Source organism: Jaculus jaculus, chromosome 5, assembly GCF_020740685.1.
Source record: "Jaculus jaculus isolate mJacJac1 chromosome 5, mJacJac1.mat.Y.cur, whole genome shotgun sequence".
NCBI classification, from domain to species: Eukaryota; Metazoa; Chordata; class Mammalia; order Rodentia; family Dipodidae; genus Jaculus; species Jaculus jaculus.
Window position 1 is genome coordinate 51,182,480 of NC_059106.1, and position 15,233 is coordinate 51,197,712.

A 15,233-nucleotide genomic window follows, 5' to 3' on the forward strand; every position below is an offset into this window, starting at 1 on the left:
CCATGGCAGCTGGGCTCAGAGAGCAGGAATGGCCACACAGCATTTTCTCCACTTCCTGTGAGCTCAGCCCATCAAGGGACATCCTTGCTGTTCTGCGAAGCCCCTCCCACGGAAGGCTTAGCAGCCCATAGCTTTTTCCTGAGCCAGAAGTGGAGAGGTGAGGGGAGGCAGGCCAGAGCTGCTCTATGTGGCATGGCTGGATTAGTCCAGAAAGAGGTTAGGGAGCGGCGACCTCAAACTCACCCTCAACAGATTGGAGAAGGGGAGCCTTGGGGGAGGGGTGAGAGAGAGAGAGCAAAGAACAGTGGGTGAAAGGGAGGAGAAAAGGCCCGAGAGACTCCAATGTTCAGCCTTATACAGCCCAATCAGGCTGGCAAACCAATTAGTCTGATTCAAAAAAATAAAAAATACCCACGTAGGGACAAACTGTAATCAAACACCTATTTATAAGGGTTTATTGCGATCATTATTATTATTTTACTGAGAGGATCACTCTAAAACCTGTCAGGTGAATGTATGCTCTCAGATCTTCATAAATGCAAATCGTTCTTTCCCCAGGGCGGGCGGTGGGGGGGGATGGTGGCGGAGCAAGCCTGAACTGCAGCAAGCTGCTGACGGGGTGGGGGGGACCTGAACGCTGAGGCTGCAGAGGACAAAGGTGGGGGCAGCTCCCAGCCGCACCAAGGGGCACATGTCTGCACAAGGCTCTCTGCCCACAGGCCCAGCCACTGCCCACCCTTCTCCCAAGAACTTCCAGAGGTGGGACTAGCTATATACCCATTGCCCGTCTGGGTAAACTGAGCCACAGCCTGACACAGCAAGCTAGCAGAGCTGGGATTTCCCTGGAGAAGAGCCCTAGGTCAAGGCCCCAGAGACATGCTTTCTGAGCCCAGATTCACCACCGGTTTTGCTGGGCCATTCTGGGTCTTGCCAATCCACCTCCTGAGCCCTGCCAATATGACAACTCCAAGCTCTGAACTCCCTCCACTTACCTAGCTTCACCCTCCCCAGTGCACCCCAAGAACTCGAATGCCTGTCTTCCCACTCAAGGCAACAGACCCCAAGACACCTTTGGGTCTAGGCTCAATGGGGTGTGCACGTCTGTGGGGTGGACCTTGGTGGACGGTTGTGATAAGATATACGTTCTAACACCTCCCCCTCCACTTCTTAAGGTATCAGGTCTGACAAAAAAGTGACAGGAGGACATAGCCCTTCCTTAGTCCTTTCTGCCTGAATGCAAAATGGGAGAGATGGCAGCCTTAATTTGGGAAGTTGCGGAACACGGAGGCTCCTAAGCCCCTAAGGAGATCATTCACACCTGGCCAGGCCAGTACTCTGGGGCCACACCCCACTTGCCTTGACCCACGAGGAGGCTTCGCTATCCGGGGAGGGAGCGCGCCTACTTCCATCAAGGCTGGGTGGGGGAAGGGGGTGTCCAGGGATGCGTCCAGGTGGAGGGAGGTGGGATGGGGCCTGGCTGGGGTGGGGGGGTGAGAGTCACCAAGCGGAGCTGTGGTGTGAAGGGGGAGGGGGCAGGAGACGAAGGGGCACAGGGATGTGAGGGAGGGGGCGAGTTCTTCTCTCTGCAATAAATCGGCTTAGCGGACGAGAGAGCCGAACAGCCCAGAAAGGATTAAAGAAAAGTCTGTATTATACAGCGGCGAGGGAGGCGGGGGGCGGGGAGGAGGGCGGGGGAAGGGGGCGGACGCGGGGAGGGGAGGGGAGGGAAGGGGAGGGGGCGCGAGCGAGTCAGCAAGCGCGAGGCGACGGCAGCGCCGCGATCGGGCTCCAAACTCCGGCGCCGCCGCCGCTGCTGCCGCCGATCGGACTCCGGCAGTGGTAGGCGCCGCGCGCAGCCGAGGAAACCCGAGCCGCCGCGCGCCCGGAGACACCCGGAGCGCCAGGATCGCGGCGCCCCGCACACGAGCCCCAGCCCAGGGCAGCCCGGCGCCCGGCGGCCCGGCCACGGTGGCATGGGGGCGCCCCCTCGGCGCCCCGCCACCGTCTCGACCGGCAGCCCAAGGCAGGAGAGCGCCTGAGCCCATGGCGAGGGGACCCGCCGCCACCACCGCCGCCCCTCCAGCCCCTGCCAGCTCCCGGGCACCATGCGAGCCGCTCCGAGCCTCCGCAGCCACGGCGTCTGCCTGCTGCTAGCCGCGATCCTGGACCTGGCGCGCGGTGAGTGGACCGGCGACCGCGGGGAGCCGGGGGATGATGGTGCTGGTGGCGGTGCGGGGCGCGCGCGCGCGCGCGCGCGGGGACCGGCCGCCGTACAAGAGCGCGAGGCTCCGGGTCACTCCGGGAAGCTTGGGGTCCGAGCTCTGTCCTGGAGAGGCAAGGGAGCCAGTGAGGATGTCGCTTTTGGAGAAAGCCCTCTTGGGTCGTGCCAGAACATGCGTGCGTGCGTGTGTGTGTGTATGTGTGTGTGTGTGTCTTTGTTGTGTCTATGTGTGAGGGTGACCCACAAGGAGATCTGTGTGGAGAGGGTGTGGGAGTGCATTGAGGTGTGTGTGTGTGTGTGTGTGTGTGTGAGTATTGGAGAGGTGTTGGCGTGTCTAGATCAGTTACATAGAGGTGTGTGGAAGTGTGAGTGAGTGCTTGGGGGCGCGGGGCGGGGGGGACTGAGCGCATGCCAGCTTCGTCATGAGGGTGTGAAGGGTAGTGAGTTCGTGTCAGCCCTGTGTATGAGCCTGAGAAGGGATGGGTGCATGTGAGGCGCGTGACGTTTCACGTGTGCCCCGAGTGTGCTGGTCTCTTTAGGGATGTGTGACAGCTCGTGACTATTTCTGTGTGCACGGGAGATGGGACTGTGACACTTGGGCGGGAGTGTGCCCCTCTGGGATGTGTGAAGGTGCAGGGGCACGAGGTGTTGTGGCTTGTAGCCTGGCGCGAGGGGTCCTGGTGTGCAGGGAAGTGTGACCCACGACTGGAGCTGCGGGCAGCGGTTGTGTGCCCGTGTGCACTTGGTCGCGCACGAGACGGGGCCAACCTGGAAAGAGGCAGAAGCTTTGCGGGCTGCTCGGAGCGGAGCTGTGACTCCGCAGCTCCGGGATGCAGGATTCCCGCTGCCTCGGGCCTCACCCCCTGCGCGCGCCGCCTGGTGGGCCTTAAATGGGTTGCGGATCCCAGCCTGACGACCCGGCAGCGTCGGGCAGTGACGGGGAGCAGACACCAGCCCCGTAGCGCGGAGGCAAGGCCAGCAATCAGCGGTTGGCTGAGGGTCCGGGTGTCTCCCTAAACCAAGCGGCAACCATGAATGCCCAGACCCTGCCCTGGTAGGGTCAGAGCCTCCCTACTCCCCATTCCCCAGGCTAGGAGGTGGGCAGTGTCAAAAAGTATCCGCCGTGCCAGCAGGGCCTTGGCTTATTCTATCCCACTTGGGTGGAGAAGGGTCAGCTCTGCCCTTTGCCACAATCCCTGTCCCACTGGAAAGGGCACACGGGGTTCTGAGATTGTCTGTCTCAAAAGGGTGTCTCCCTAAAATAGCCCCATCTCACTTCAACCCCAAAGTCTTTGGAGAGAGCTGGGTCTGCGGATGGGAGAATTTCAGCCTTGGGTGGTGTTCCCGACCGCGCGGGTGCGGAGGGGCTGGTGTGACCCAGAGGGAATGCACGCCTTGGGTTTGATCCCCTCTACCCTTGGAGCAAATACTTTTCAAACTGTATCAAAAAAAAAAACCAAAAAAAAACCCAAAACCCTTCCCCTAACTTTGGGGCGAGGGCTCCCCCCTTCGGATGCCTCTAGAAGGAAAGATTACCTGGGGTGTCAAGGGTGGGAAGAGGTCCCAACGCCGTCACTGGGCTTTGGAGCCCTCACCTGGACGTCGCAGGGAGCGGGGTTGGGGGTTGGGGACGGACGGGAAAACACCCTTCTTCCCTGGGATGCGGGGAAGGGAAAGGACCCGGTGGCCAGGGAGGTGATGAGACGAGCTGGGTGTGAAACCCCGGCTGCGTCAAGATTCCGCCCTGTGCGCTCGCTCCGGAACCCCGGAACCACGTTTGCGGGCTGCGAGGCTACGAGGCTGCAGATTGCTGCCCCGGGTCCGTCCCTGGCGCCTCGGCTCGGCTGGGCTCGGCTCGGCTGGGCTCGCGGGTCTCCGTGGGAAGCGCGGGCTCCCGACGCCTTTCTCTCTCTCGCTCTCTCGCTCTCTCTCGCTCTCTCGCTCTCTCTCGCTCTCTCGCTCTCTCTCGCTCTCTCTCTCGCTCTCTCTCTCGCTCGCTCTCGGGAGAGCGAACGAGCAGGAGGCCTGGCGTGGGCGCGAGCACGGGGAGGGGGCGCGGCCTCTAGGCGCCGCAGCCCCAGGCCAGGGACAGGAAACTTTCCCCTCCCTGGGAGCAGGAGGAGGTGCTGAGGCCATGCGGTGGGGGGAACGGGAGCGCACCAGGGTGGGATCCCCTTTCCCTTTCCAGGCTGTACCACAATGCGGAAGGGGGGGGGTCGAGAAGGGTCCCCTGGAGGCGCGAGAGGCGGGCTGTGCCAGACGAGGGCGCCCTTGCTGGAAGCGGCCCAGTGGCAGTTTTCCCTGCCTGGGATGGGTTGGAGGGTGGATTCTGGGCCTTCCTTCCAGAAAGGAAAGGGCGATGATGGTCATGCTGGGTTGGGGAGGGTTGGGGAGTCAAGGCCAGCGAGCCTCCCTTTTGGACCGGAAAGGAGCTTGACCTGAAAGGAGTCCCCTGCACACAGCTCTGGCTGGGCCACAAGCCCCTGTCCTGGCTGGCCCCGCTCCCCAGCATCAGACGCTTTCAAGAACCCTGATTTCAATGCCCCCCTTCCCCCCCCATCACCCAGGGACGCCCTGGAGCCTTTATAACTCCTCTAACCCAGGAGACTCTTGCCTGGGCGTTTCTAGGAAATCCTGAACTTGAATCTGTGCAGTGACCCCAGAGAGATGTGCAACAATTCTGGAGAGACAAAGGTAGAGGGAATTGCCTTGGACTTGCCCCTGGAACATTCTGTGCTGAGAGCAGCGGGCTTCAGGCCGCTCCAGATAGGGCTGAAGCTCCCTTCTTTCCGCGATCTTAGCGACTGGGGTTGGGCGGCACTGCCAGCTCCGGCTCTGCGGCTCAGTGTCGGCAGGTGGATGGCAAGAAGGGCTGGCTCCGCAGAGCTGAGGAGCTGCGCCGCTGGCTGCACGCGGAGAGCAGGTGTGACGACTTCATATTTCACCCTCTCTCCGCCGCCCCTCCCCCACCTCGCGGGGGTGTGGGTGAGCGGGGTGCCTCTTCTCCAGGAACTAGGGGAGGTACCCAACCACTTCCCCAGGACCCGCTAGCCCGCTCAGGCTCAATCGGCCCCGTCCCTGAGGAGACTCCAACCCCTCCACCAGGACACCCTGCCAACAGACTTCCGTGAGATGTCAACTAATATAATTTGGGGTTTTTAAGTGCATAGAATGTCAGAGCTGGAATGACCTCTGAGATCACTTAACTTTGGTGGCTGACACTAACACACACACATGTATAAATTCTCCTTTTGGAAGGAACTGATTTTCATCCCAGCCCTAACAGCTCTGTGTCTGGAGGAGAGTGCTTGGTGGGAAGGCACAACTGCTCTAGTCCGATGGAGGCAAAGGCTGAAACCTGTCACCTGTCCTAAAATGGTCTTTCCTCACAGCTCCTTAACACTCTTAGACAACACCCTTCCTCATAGCCTAAATGGGTTTTGGTTTTTTTTTTTCTTCGATAGCTGCTATTATGTGAATCCTTAGCAAAGCGTCCACTGGATGGGCTCCTCACATGTGCTACAAAATGAATTTAGAGGTCTCTCCCCACAGATTAGGAACCCGAGGCTCCAAGCTCTGAGGTATGCTAGTGAGGTATGGAAGTGTGAGCTCCTCACAGCTGTCTCTTGGCCTTGCCCCAGACTCTTTTTCATCCACTTTTCTTTCCCTCGGGCAGCAGAGAATTCAGTGGGCATGGTGTTCAGCCAAGGTTGACAGGGGCCATTTAAAGGATGTCCCTTGGCCTCACACTCACTGTTGAGCCTTCCTGGGGAGGAGGGAAGTGCGGGAGTTGAAGGCACTTGCTGAGGTCTGTGGTTCATAGCAGTGCTTTGGAACTTCAAAGGCTGAGAGACCAACCAAGAGAGGGCAGCTGGTTCTGCTAACTGGGTTTCCCAGGATCCCATGGGTCTTTGATCTGAGTGGCCAGCGGCCTGGCTTCCCACTGAGCTCCTTCTGCTGTACCCATCCCCCTCCCAGGTTGCTGGACATTCATTCGCTCACCGCGGTCACCCAACATCTGTTGTATGTGATGTGCGCCGCTTTTGTAAAGCTTCGGCTTCAGTGGGCAGTGGATTCCTCACTTAGTGGGAGGAGAGAGCTGTATGTCTTCCTCAGCTGAGCTAAGCCCTCGGTTGTATGTGTCCTCATTCTCTCCTTTGGTCCTTGTGAGCCCTCTGAGAAGAAAAGTCAGTCCCATTTTACAGAGGAGGAAACAGACTCACAGAGGTTAAGTGACTTTACCAGGCCACCCCATCAGTAAGGGGGGAGCAGGGACCCAGCATGAGGCGGGCTGACTCCCTAGCCTAAGCTCCTTCCTGGGTGCTCTTTGTTTCCTGTGGAGATGGAGCTCTGCCCTTTCCTTGGTCTTGGGCATGTAAGGCCACAGGAGGTCCAGATTCCTGTCTGCATACGTCTCTCTTCACCCAACTCAAGGTGAAGTGGAGTGATTTCAGTGTGCACAGATGGGAGAGGGCGTGTCCCTGACAGACACTGTCATCACTGAGAGAATGAGTGGGCATCTGTCATGGACAGGGTATGCCTGCAGTGAGTAGAGCTGACAGGCCTGACCTCATCCAGTAGGGCGAGAGCGTGGTCCACAGCAGATGAACCAGTCTCAGTGTTGTTTTTGTTTGTTTGCTTGTTTGTTTTGATTTTTGTTGTTTTGTCCTTCCTCCCTCCTTCCTTTCCTGGTCTGTATTTCTTCCTTCTCATCTCTTTCTCTTCCTTTTCCCTTGATTATTCCTTCCCTTCTCCCCTTTTACAAATAATGAATGAGGTTGAATATCTTTCATGAGTGGAGACCTGAGAGTTTCCGCCCAGCTCTGAAGCTGTCTGCGGACAGTTGCATTGTCCTCCCCAGGGTCCTGGGCAGCGGCTTTGACCTTTGGCAGTGGATGCCAGGGCGTAGATGGTGTCACCTGTAGGAGGTTCCTGTCTTCAAGAATAAGTTCTAGGGAAGGAACAGGGGTGGTGTGACCTCGCTGTACAATTTTGGTATATCTAGAGCAGAAGGGGCCTGGGCTCCGCTAGGCTTGCTGGCCAGTCAGGGTTCCACAGATGGAGCTCTGAACATGCTGTGTGGTGAGCTAGAGACTATGCAGCCACCTCCTACAGCTCAGAGGGGCAGAAGGACAGCAGGGCAGTACAGAGTCCATCCCGGGGGATGGGGGTCAGGCATGGGTGCTGGCTTGTCTTCCAACCTTTCTGCTCATACCACTCAAATCTGCTCTGGGGAGTGACATGGCGCACTCTCAAAGTACACACAGGTGGTGAGCTGACTGTGAGACTCCAAGCCAGGCAGCTTCCCTGAGAGCTCTGTTGTCTTCTGGGTCCAAGGTAGATGGGGCTGTCAGATAAGGTGCCCCCCGCAAGGCAGGCCCATCAGACACTCCCTGGAATATGAATGCTGTGCAGAGCCAGGAAGATAATCACTAGAAGGTACCTCTTGTCAATGGGGCCCCAAGAAGCCATCCATTTTTATCTCTGGGGGCAGATACTGGGACCTGCTTCCAGTGGTGTGTGATGGGGAGAGAGCTGAGATGGTGTCAAGTACAGCACCCAGGCCATGGGCTCTGGTAAATTGGTATTAAGAATAATGATTGGGGCTGGAGAGACGGCTTAGTGGTTAAGCACTTGCCTGTGAAGCCTAAGGACCCCGGTTCGAGGCTTGATTCCCCAGGACCCATGTTAGCCAGATGGACAAGGGGGCACATGTGTCTGGAGTTCATTTGCAGTGCCTGGAAGCCCTGGCGGGTCCATTCTCTCTCTCTCTCTCTCTCTCTTTTTCTCTCTTTCTATTTCTCTCTCTTTCTCTGTCGCTCTTAAATAAATAAATAAATAAAAAGCAAAAAAATTAAAAAAATATATTATTAAAAAAAGAACAATGATCGGGGGAGGGGGCTCCAACTCAAGCTTCAGGCACTGGGGCCCCAAGTTCCCTCATCTATCTTCTCATCAGCTCCTTTCTGGGGCTCGAGGTGCAGAGTTATGTCAGCCGTTCGTGTGGACAAGATTCTGCTTGACCCTCGCAACCCCACCCCCTCAATGTTATGATTGCTGTGAGCCTTGTTTGTGGTAGAACCCAGCAAGGCCAGCTGACTGGGTTGAGGTGGCTGGTCCCACATCTTCTCTTCACCATTCCCTGAAGCCCACTCAGTGAAGTCTGAGACCCCCCACATTGGGTCCCTTTCCTTTGTGAAATGTTCCCGCGACCCTCCAATCTTCTACCCATTGGCCTGTGGGTGAGATGGGGGGGGGGTGTCTCAGTTTCTGTCTGGGAAGAATGGGCCTCTGTCAGGATGGGTGGGACTGTCAGGTAAGGCACCCCCCAAGACAGGGCCATCAGACATTCACCTGGAATTTGAATGCTGTGCAGAGCCAGGGTTTTGACACATGCACATTGGTTTAAATGAGTTGGCTAGAAGCCTTCTGCTTCTGTGGAAAAGGGTATAAGAAGCCCTACCCCATGTAGGATTTCATCTGGATATACAGGTGAACTTCCTAGCAACCATGATATCTGCCTTTCTAAAGATGGGCAGATCATTGGACCAGTTCTGTGTCCGCCAGCACTTGAGAATGAGCAGATTCTTCCCACCCAGCATTCCATGGGGCTGCACAGCAGAAAGGAAGGCCGCTAGCTTTGTGTCCGTAGCTCAGGTGAAGGGCACTGAGGCTCAGGTGTGAAGATGGCTAGCATTGAAGAGGAGGTAGTTGACTACTTGTGACCCTGACTCAAAAGTAAAACAAAAGCAAGGGCTGGGGAGGAGTAAGACTTCATGATATACTCGGCATGCAGTGGGGTTGGCGGTCGTGGTTGAGGGACTCTGACAGACCCCTTCTCCCTGCCTCTGCAGGAAGCTGACCTCAGAGCCAAATCCCCTCACTTCAAAAATAAGCAGCTAATACAGACCTGAGAGCGGCCTGGCTAGGAAATTCCTGATAGGTCTTCCTTCCCCTGGAGGGCTGCCCCATGCAGCCCAAACTAGCTTGAGAAAAGTCTGAGGATGGCTCATTGAGCAGGTTTCACAGAGAGGGCACGGGGCGGGGGCAGGGAGAGGCCAGCCCAGGGAGGCTGCTGGGGTGGACTTGCTCTAGATGGTCCAGAGGGGATCCAGGCAGAAAAAAAAAGTTGGGAATGCTACCAGCTCTAGGAGATGTGGCCAGCTAGATGGCTGGAGGCCGAAATGAGGAGGAAGGCTGGACAGGCGCCGCCGCTTGCCTGCCTGGCATCCTGGTGCAGCTGAAGGGAACGTCTGGTGCTCTAGGAATATGAGTTTGGTGTTGCAACTCATAGCTGGGAGCCATTCTGAACCTCTGTGGGGTGACACGTGGTTGCTTGGGTGACATGGTTGCTTGACAGGGCTGCCAAAGAGACAATGGCCTCCAGGAAGACACCCCTGCTTCGGGGATTGCCCGTGACGCTCAGTATCCAGATCTGGTGATAAGAGCAGCCCAGGCTGGAATGGAGCTTGTGTCTTGGGCTTGGGTCAAGGGTGACGGGAGGAGGGGTTTCCTCTGGAGAACTCTAGGATCTGATTGGGTTAGGTCTTGTCTTAGTCACTTACTTTCAGCCTTGGTTTACCCCCAGAGGCCTGTGTCTCTCTTCATGGCAGTGCTGTAGGGCAAAGCTGCTGCGAAGGACAAGTCATGTGACATGGGGAGTGTCCTATGGAGTGCGCCTGGTACGGGACAGGGCTTTGAGAGATGGTGGCTGCTGCTGTCAGGGTGCCTGGCTCCCCACCAGGTGATAGGTATCTCCAGGTTCCCACAAAGGGAAGAAGTATTTAAAATCCCACTGCCCAGAGGAGGGGACACAGTGAAAGCCCCATTTAGGGATCAGTAAGGGACCTTTGGAATTCCAGCCCTTACAATTGCAGCATATCAGATCCAAGAGGCTGAGAGGTTTTCTGCACTGTTCACCGTCTTCCATGGATGGATGGATGGGTGGATGGATGGATTTGCAGCACTGTGGATGGAACGCAAGGGCATGTGCATGTAGGGAAGTGTTCTACCACTGGGCTACATCGCTACATCCTGGCCCTTTTGTACTTAAAAAAAAATACATATATATATGCACATCAGGGCCTCCAGCCACTGCAAACGAACTCCAGATGCATGCACCACCATGTGCATCTGGCTCACGTGGGTCCTGGGGAATCGAACTGTGGTCCTTCAGCTTTGCAGACAAGTGCCTTAACTGCTAAGCCATCTTCTCCAGCCCCCTTTTTTTTTTACTTTTGAGGCAGAATCTCAGTAAGTGGCCCAAACTAGCCTTAAATTTCAATCCTCTTGCCTCTGACTTATGATAGCTAGGATCACAGGTTTGCTCCACCCTGCCTGACCCTTCTTCCCATTTCATATTATTTATTTCCTACATAGAGTCTCACACTAGCCCAGGATGACCTGTATCTCACTCTGTAGTTTTAGGCTGGTCTTGAACTCACAGTGATCCTCCTTCTTCTGTCTCCCAAGGGCTGAGATTAAAGGTATGTACCACCATACCCAGCTATTCCTTCTTCCCATTTTGAAGATGTAAACATTGAGGCCAGAGATGAGAGGGATTCTTTTCTTTTTGGCGTGTGTGTGTTATATATACATGCATGTATGCATGTTTACTTATGTGTAGGCACACATTTGTACATATACATATGGAGGCCAGAAGTCAACATCAGGTGTCTTCCTCAACTGATCTCCACCTCACTTTTGATACAGGGTCTCTCACTGAACCTAAAGATTATAGCCAGCGAGCATGCCTTAGAGATCCTCTTGTCTCTGCCTCGCCAGCATGGGGATTAGAGGACATGCTACCATGCCTGGCATTTTACATAGGTGCTGGGAATCTAAACTCAGGTCCTCATGCTTATACCCACTGAACCATCTACCTAGCCCCCAAGACTTTTCTTGAGCATGCACCCACACACTGAGCGCATGTGGGTGACAAGACCCACAGCCCTGTCCTGAGCTCTGCCAGCAAGCCTAGCCCTGGAAAAGTCCTGTGTGGGAGCATCAGGGCCTTCTAGTGTCTGGTGGGGACTTGGCAGTACTCCAGTGGGGGACAGTCCCCAGCCTCATAAATCACAGGAGCCGCCAGGGAGCGAGGCAGCTGAGCCATTGGGTTTTTGTTCCTTTGCCAAGCTGTCCCCTTTGCCCTTTTGTTTCTCTTTCTACAGAGGCGCTGGCGCTTCTCTGATGGGCTTGTTTGTCCCAATGCTGGGAGCTCCTATTAGCTCGCCAGCTCTGTCCCTTCCTCTTCTCTTACTCATAACCCCCAAAGAAAGGTGTCCATGAGGGGTGTCATAGGCGTGCTGAGCTAGGAGGGCAGCACAGAGAGGCTCAGGGGCACAGAGGCCAGGCTGAGAAGCAGGCGGGGGTGGGGGTGGGTAGCAGTAGTGTCCATAGCTGGCATGCAGAACTCAACACCTGAGCCAGCATGGCTGGTTTTTGACAAGAGGGAATGCAGGCCATACAATAGCAAAAAGCCAGGTGTCTGGCTCCACAGAGCAGGTGAGGAGCTGCTCATTGTCACTGGGCACCTAATGTCCCAGGCAGGAGCGGAAGGGGGAGTGGGGATGGCCACAGTGGCCACTTCACAAAGATGTCTTTGTTCCCTTCTGCAGCAGGAAAGTGGGTCGCTAGGAGGGGAAGTGGCATCAAGGATTGCGGGGGTAGGAGGGGTCCTGAAGCCTGTCTGTTGCCTGGCTGGGGAGTGGGAAGTGGGGTGGAGCAGAGGCAAGTAACCTGTGGGCGGGCGAAGCTTACCCAAGGGGCAGAATGAGTGGCTTCCAGGGCAATCTGGACTTCAGAGTGTAGCTTGTTTCAGGAATCAGAGACAGGTGTATCTCCTCCCTCCATTCCCCGTCCTCCTCTCTTCCTCCTTCCTTTCTTCCTCCCCTCTCTCTCCCTCTCCTGTCCTTTATCTCTCCCTTTTCCCTTACTTCCTCTCTTCTCTTCGCCTTCTCCCTCCCTCCTCCTTTCCTTCTTCCTCTCCCTCCTCCTTACTTCTTGCCTTTTTCATTCCCTCCCCCCCCTCCCTCCCTTCTTCCCTTCCTCTCATTAGTTTGTACAGTACACAAGGGCTGCAAGATTCCTGGACCAGGCTCTGTGCAGGGCTGGAAATACAAAAGAGAATGGAACCGGCTAGTCTTTGCCCTCATGGGACTTAAATTCTAGAGCTGTTGCTGTTCAATATGTGACATATGTGGCTACACAATCAAAACTATGTCATTTCTCAGCATCTGTATGACTGGGCTCAGCAACATTCCATCCCAGCTGCCACTCCAGCCACATGGTGCTCCATGATGATGTGGAAGGCATAATTCGACTTTTGTAGAAAGTTCACAGGTGGTCTGGTCTATGGCCACGTTCCTCTGGAGTGGGGTATTGGTGTGAAGTCACTAGGAACCAGACAGGAAGGGTCCTCCACATTTTCTTCATAGTTCTTGTAGGGCCAGGGAGAGGGAGAATATCTTGGGAGGATGCTAGCCCCTCCACCACCTGCTGGCCTCCCTGAGCAACCAAAGGATAACAGGTCCAGAAACCAGGCTTGGTGGTGCACGTCTGTGATCCCAGCACTCGGTAGGACGAGGCAGGAGGCCAGCCTGAGCTACACAGGGAGACTCCGGAAAAGAAAAAAAAATATGTCCAGAGAACAGTTGGGAGTGCAGGCCTTCCAGGAGGGGGGCTTGTCCCAGCCTCGTTCTCTTCGCAGCATAATTGCTCTCGCAGTCTGTCGGACGCGAGTGATGCTGGCTTGCCATTTGGGGCAGTGATTTAAATTCTCCTTTCTTTAAATTGGCTTTATTTAAGTAAATAACAAGTCAAGTTAAAGAAAAATGTTAAGTGCAAAGCGAGCAGGTGGTGCACCGAGTCGGCAATCTGCGAAGGTGAGCCATTAGCAGCTGGGTTCGGATACGGTAACCCACTTTGGAGGCAGGCAGAGAGGCCTTGAGTTTCAGAGCTGCCACTTTTAAGATCCCCGAGTCCTCAGTGGTCAGGGCTCAGGGCTTCTGTATTGGGAACAGGACCATCATAGGGCTGTTTCTCTAGGACAGTAGGGAGCTGTCTAGCCTGAGGGAGTGGCGGATGCCAGAAAGCTTGACAGTGCAGTGGCCTGAGCCCAGGAACACCACGGGGAACTGAAGGGAAGACACTCCACTCTGCCCACCTGTCTAGGGGTCACCTGCTGACCAAACTTCATTTGTAGTCTCTAAGTTGGCCTTGAAGGTAGCCACAGGCAAGTGGCACTCCCACCCAACCTCAGTTTTCCCATCTTCCTGGGGAGGATTGTACTTAGTGGCTCAGTGCGTTGTATTGGTGGGGACATGAGACACTGAGCACTGCTTGGAACGGGGCTCTTGATGTTAGCGACACTGGCAGTCAAAAGGGACCCATGCTATGCTTCTCTCAGCCAAGAGTTAGTACCTGGGTGTGGGTTTCCGAAGGAGGTAGGCAAGGCTTTGCAGGCACATTGTGACTTGCTCAAGAGGCTGCCAGTGCTCCACACTGGCTGGTGATGACCTTTACAACATGTCCTTCCTACTCTGGACTCCTTGGTGTCCCTGTGCCTCCCCGTTCCTGGCCATCTTGCTGATGGATGACTTCACCTCAGGGCACACCGATTCATCTTTTCCCAGTCTATTTTCCACTCTATTTCCCACGGAGATGTTCTGTCTTCTTGGATCCATTTAGGTCATCTTTCCTACCATCCCTACCGGCTCTCCCCATGTGCAGCCTGAACCCCATCAGTCATGAATGGGCTCCAGGCACGCTCCTCCAGCGTGGAGCTTGGAGAACCAGGTGCTCCCCGGCCACCAGCTGCCCCTGGTTTGTGAGTGAGCTAGCCCATTGGTCCTCTGGATTGTCCTCTATCCACACTCAGTGAGAAGGAGCTGGTCCCGAAATGGAGGTCAATATGCCTCCAGAGAACAGCCTGCATGGTCCTCTCAGCTCCTCGACGATCCTTTTCCTCCTGACCTCCGGCTTCCCTCCTCCGGCCCCTTCTTCCTTCCACCTGACGGTTCAAATTGACTTTGATGAGGACTAATTTTGCCGGTTGAAATTCATGAAAGTCTTATATGTGCGGCACTCAGCGGGAATCGCTGTGACAAATGCCAACAGCAGTCTCTTCTCTGGCTCCTTCTCTGAAGTGCCAAGGGCAAGATGGAGTGCGCCTGCCTAGTGCCAACATGTGGCTGTCCACACTACCAGCCTTGCTGGGTGCCCTGCTCCCAAACAGATCCATCCAGGTCCTTGCAATAAGAGCCATGATCCTTCGGGAGAGATGGGGCCACCAACAATCTGTAATTCCTTGGGGGCCAAGTTGGTCTGGGTGACATTTCCTTGCTCAGCTCCTTTTCCATCTACCTGACTGTTCAAATTGACTTTGATGAAGACTCATTTTCATGTTCTGCAGGCTGGGTCACCTTCTGCCCTCGCTGCTGGTCACAGCAACGGGTGTCATCACAACCTCTTTGTGCAGGGCACTAGGTCATCAGAGAGTCCCATATCCTTGGGAGGTGTGGCACTGGTGGGTGAGCTCTGCCTGATGCCCTGCTGAGATGGCCACTCCTCCATGACCTTTGTGCAAACCACACGCTGCCCCATCCATACTGGTGCTTACAGTGTCCGCATTTGCTGAATGTCAAAGGGAACTCGCTTCCCTCTTCCTCTGGTTGTCTTGTAGTGGGCATCTTGTGGGCACTTGCTGTCTAGCTGTACAGTTCTTACTTCATATTTACATGATCATGAGGCTGAATTTTAAAGAGGCAGTTCTAATCCTTCTTGTGGCAGCCCCCAGGCACCTTTGAAAATACCAGGTTGGGTGTGGGGGGGAGGCGTCTGGAGAGATGGCTTAGTGAAGGTGCTTGCCTGTGAAGCCTAAGGAGCCAGGTTCGATTCCCTAGTACCCACATGAGCCAGATGCACAAGGCTTGCATTTGCAGTGGCTGAAGGCCCTGATGTGTCCATCCCCCACTCTCTCTATCAGTCTCTTTCTCTCTCAAATAAATATATA

The 15,233-nt window shown here is 55.5% G+C and overlaps 1 protein-coding gene across 1 annotated transcript in view; it reads left to right on the top strand.

Annotated features, from left to right (window-relative positions):
- The first annotated feature begins 2,062 nt into the window (after positions 1-2,062).
- Positions 2,063-15,233, top strand: part of Igsf21 (immunoglobin superfamily member 21) — a 265,839-nt gene continuing 252,668 nt past the window's right edge. Inside the window, exon 1 of the mRNA XM_045150543.1 lies at positions 2,063-2,178. Within this exon, the coding sequence (XP_045006478.1) occupies positions 2,106-2,178 (73 nt within the window). The 5' untranslated portion in view covers positions 2,063-2,105. The remainder of the gene's footprint in view (positions 2,179-15,233) is intronic.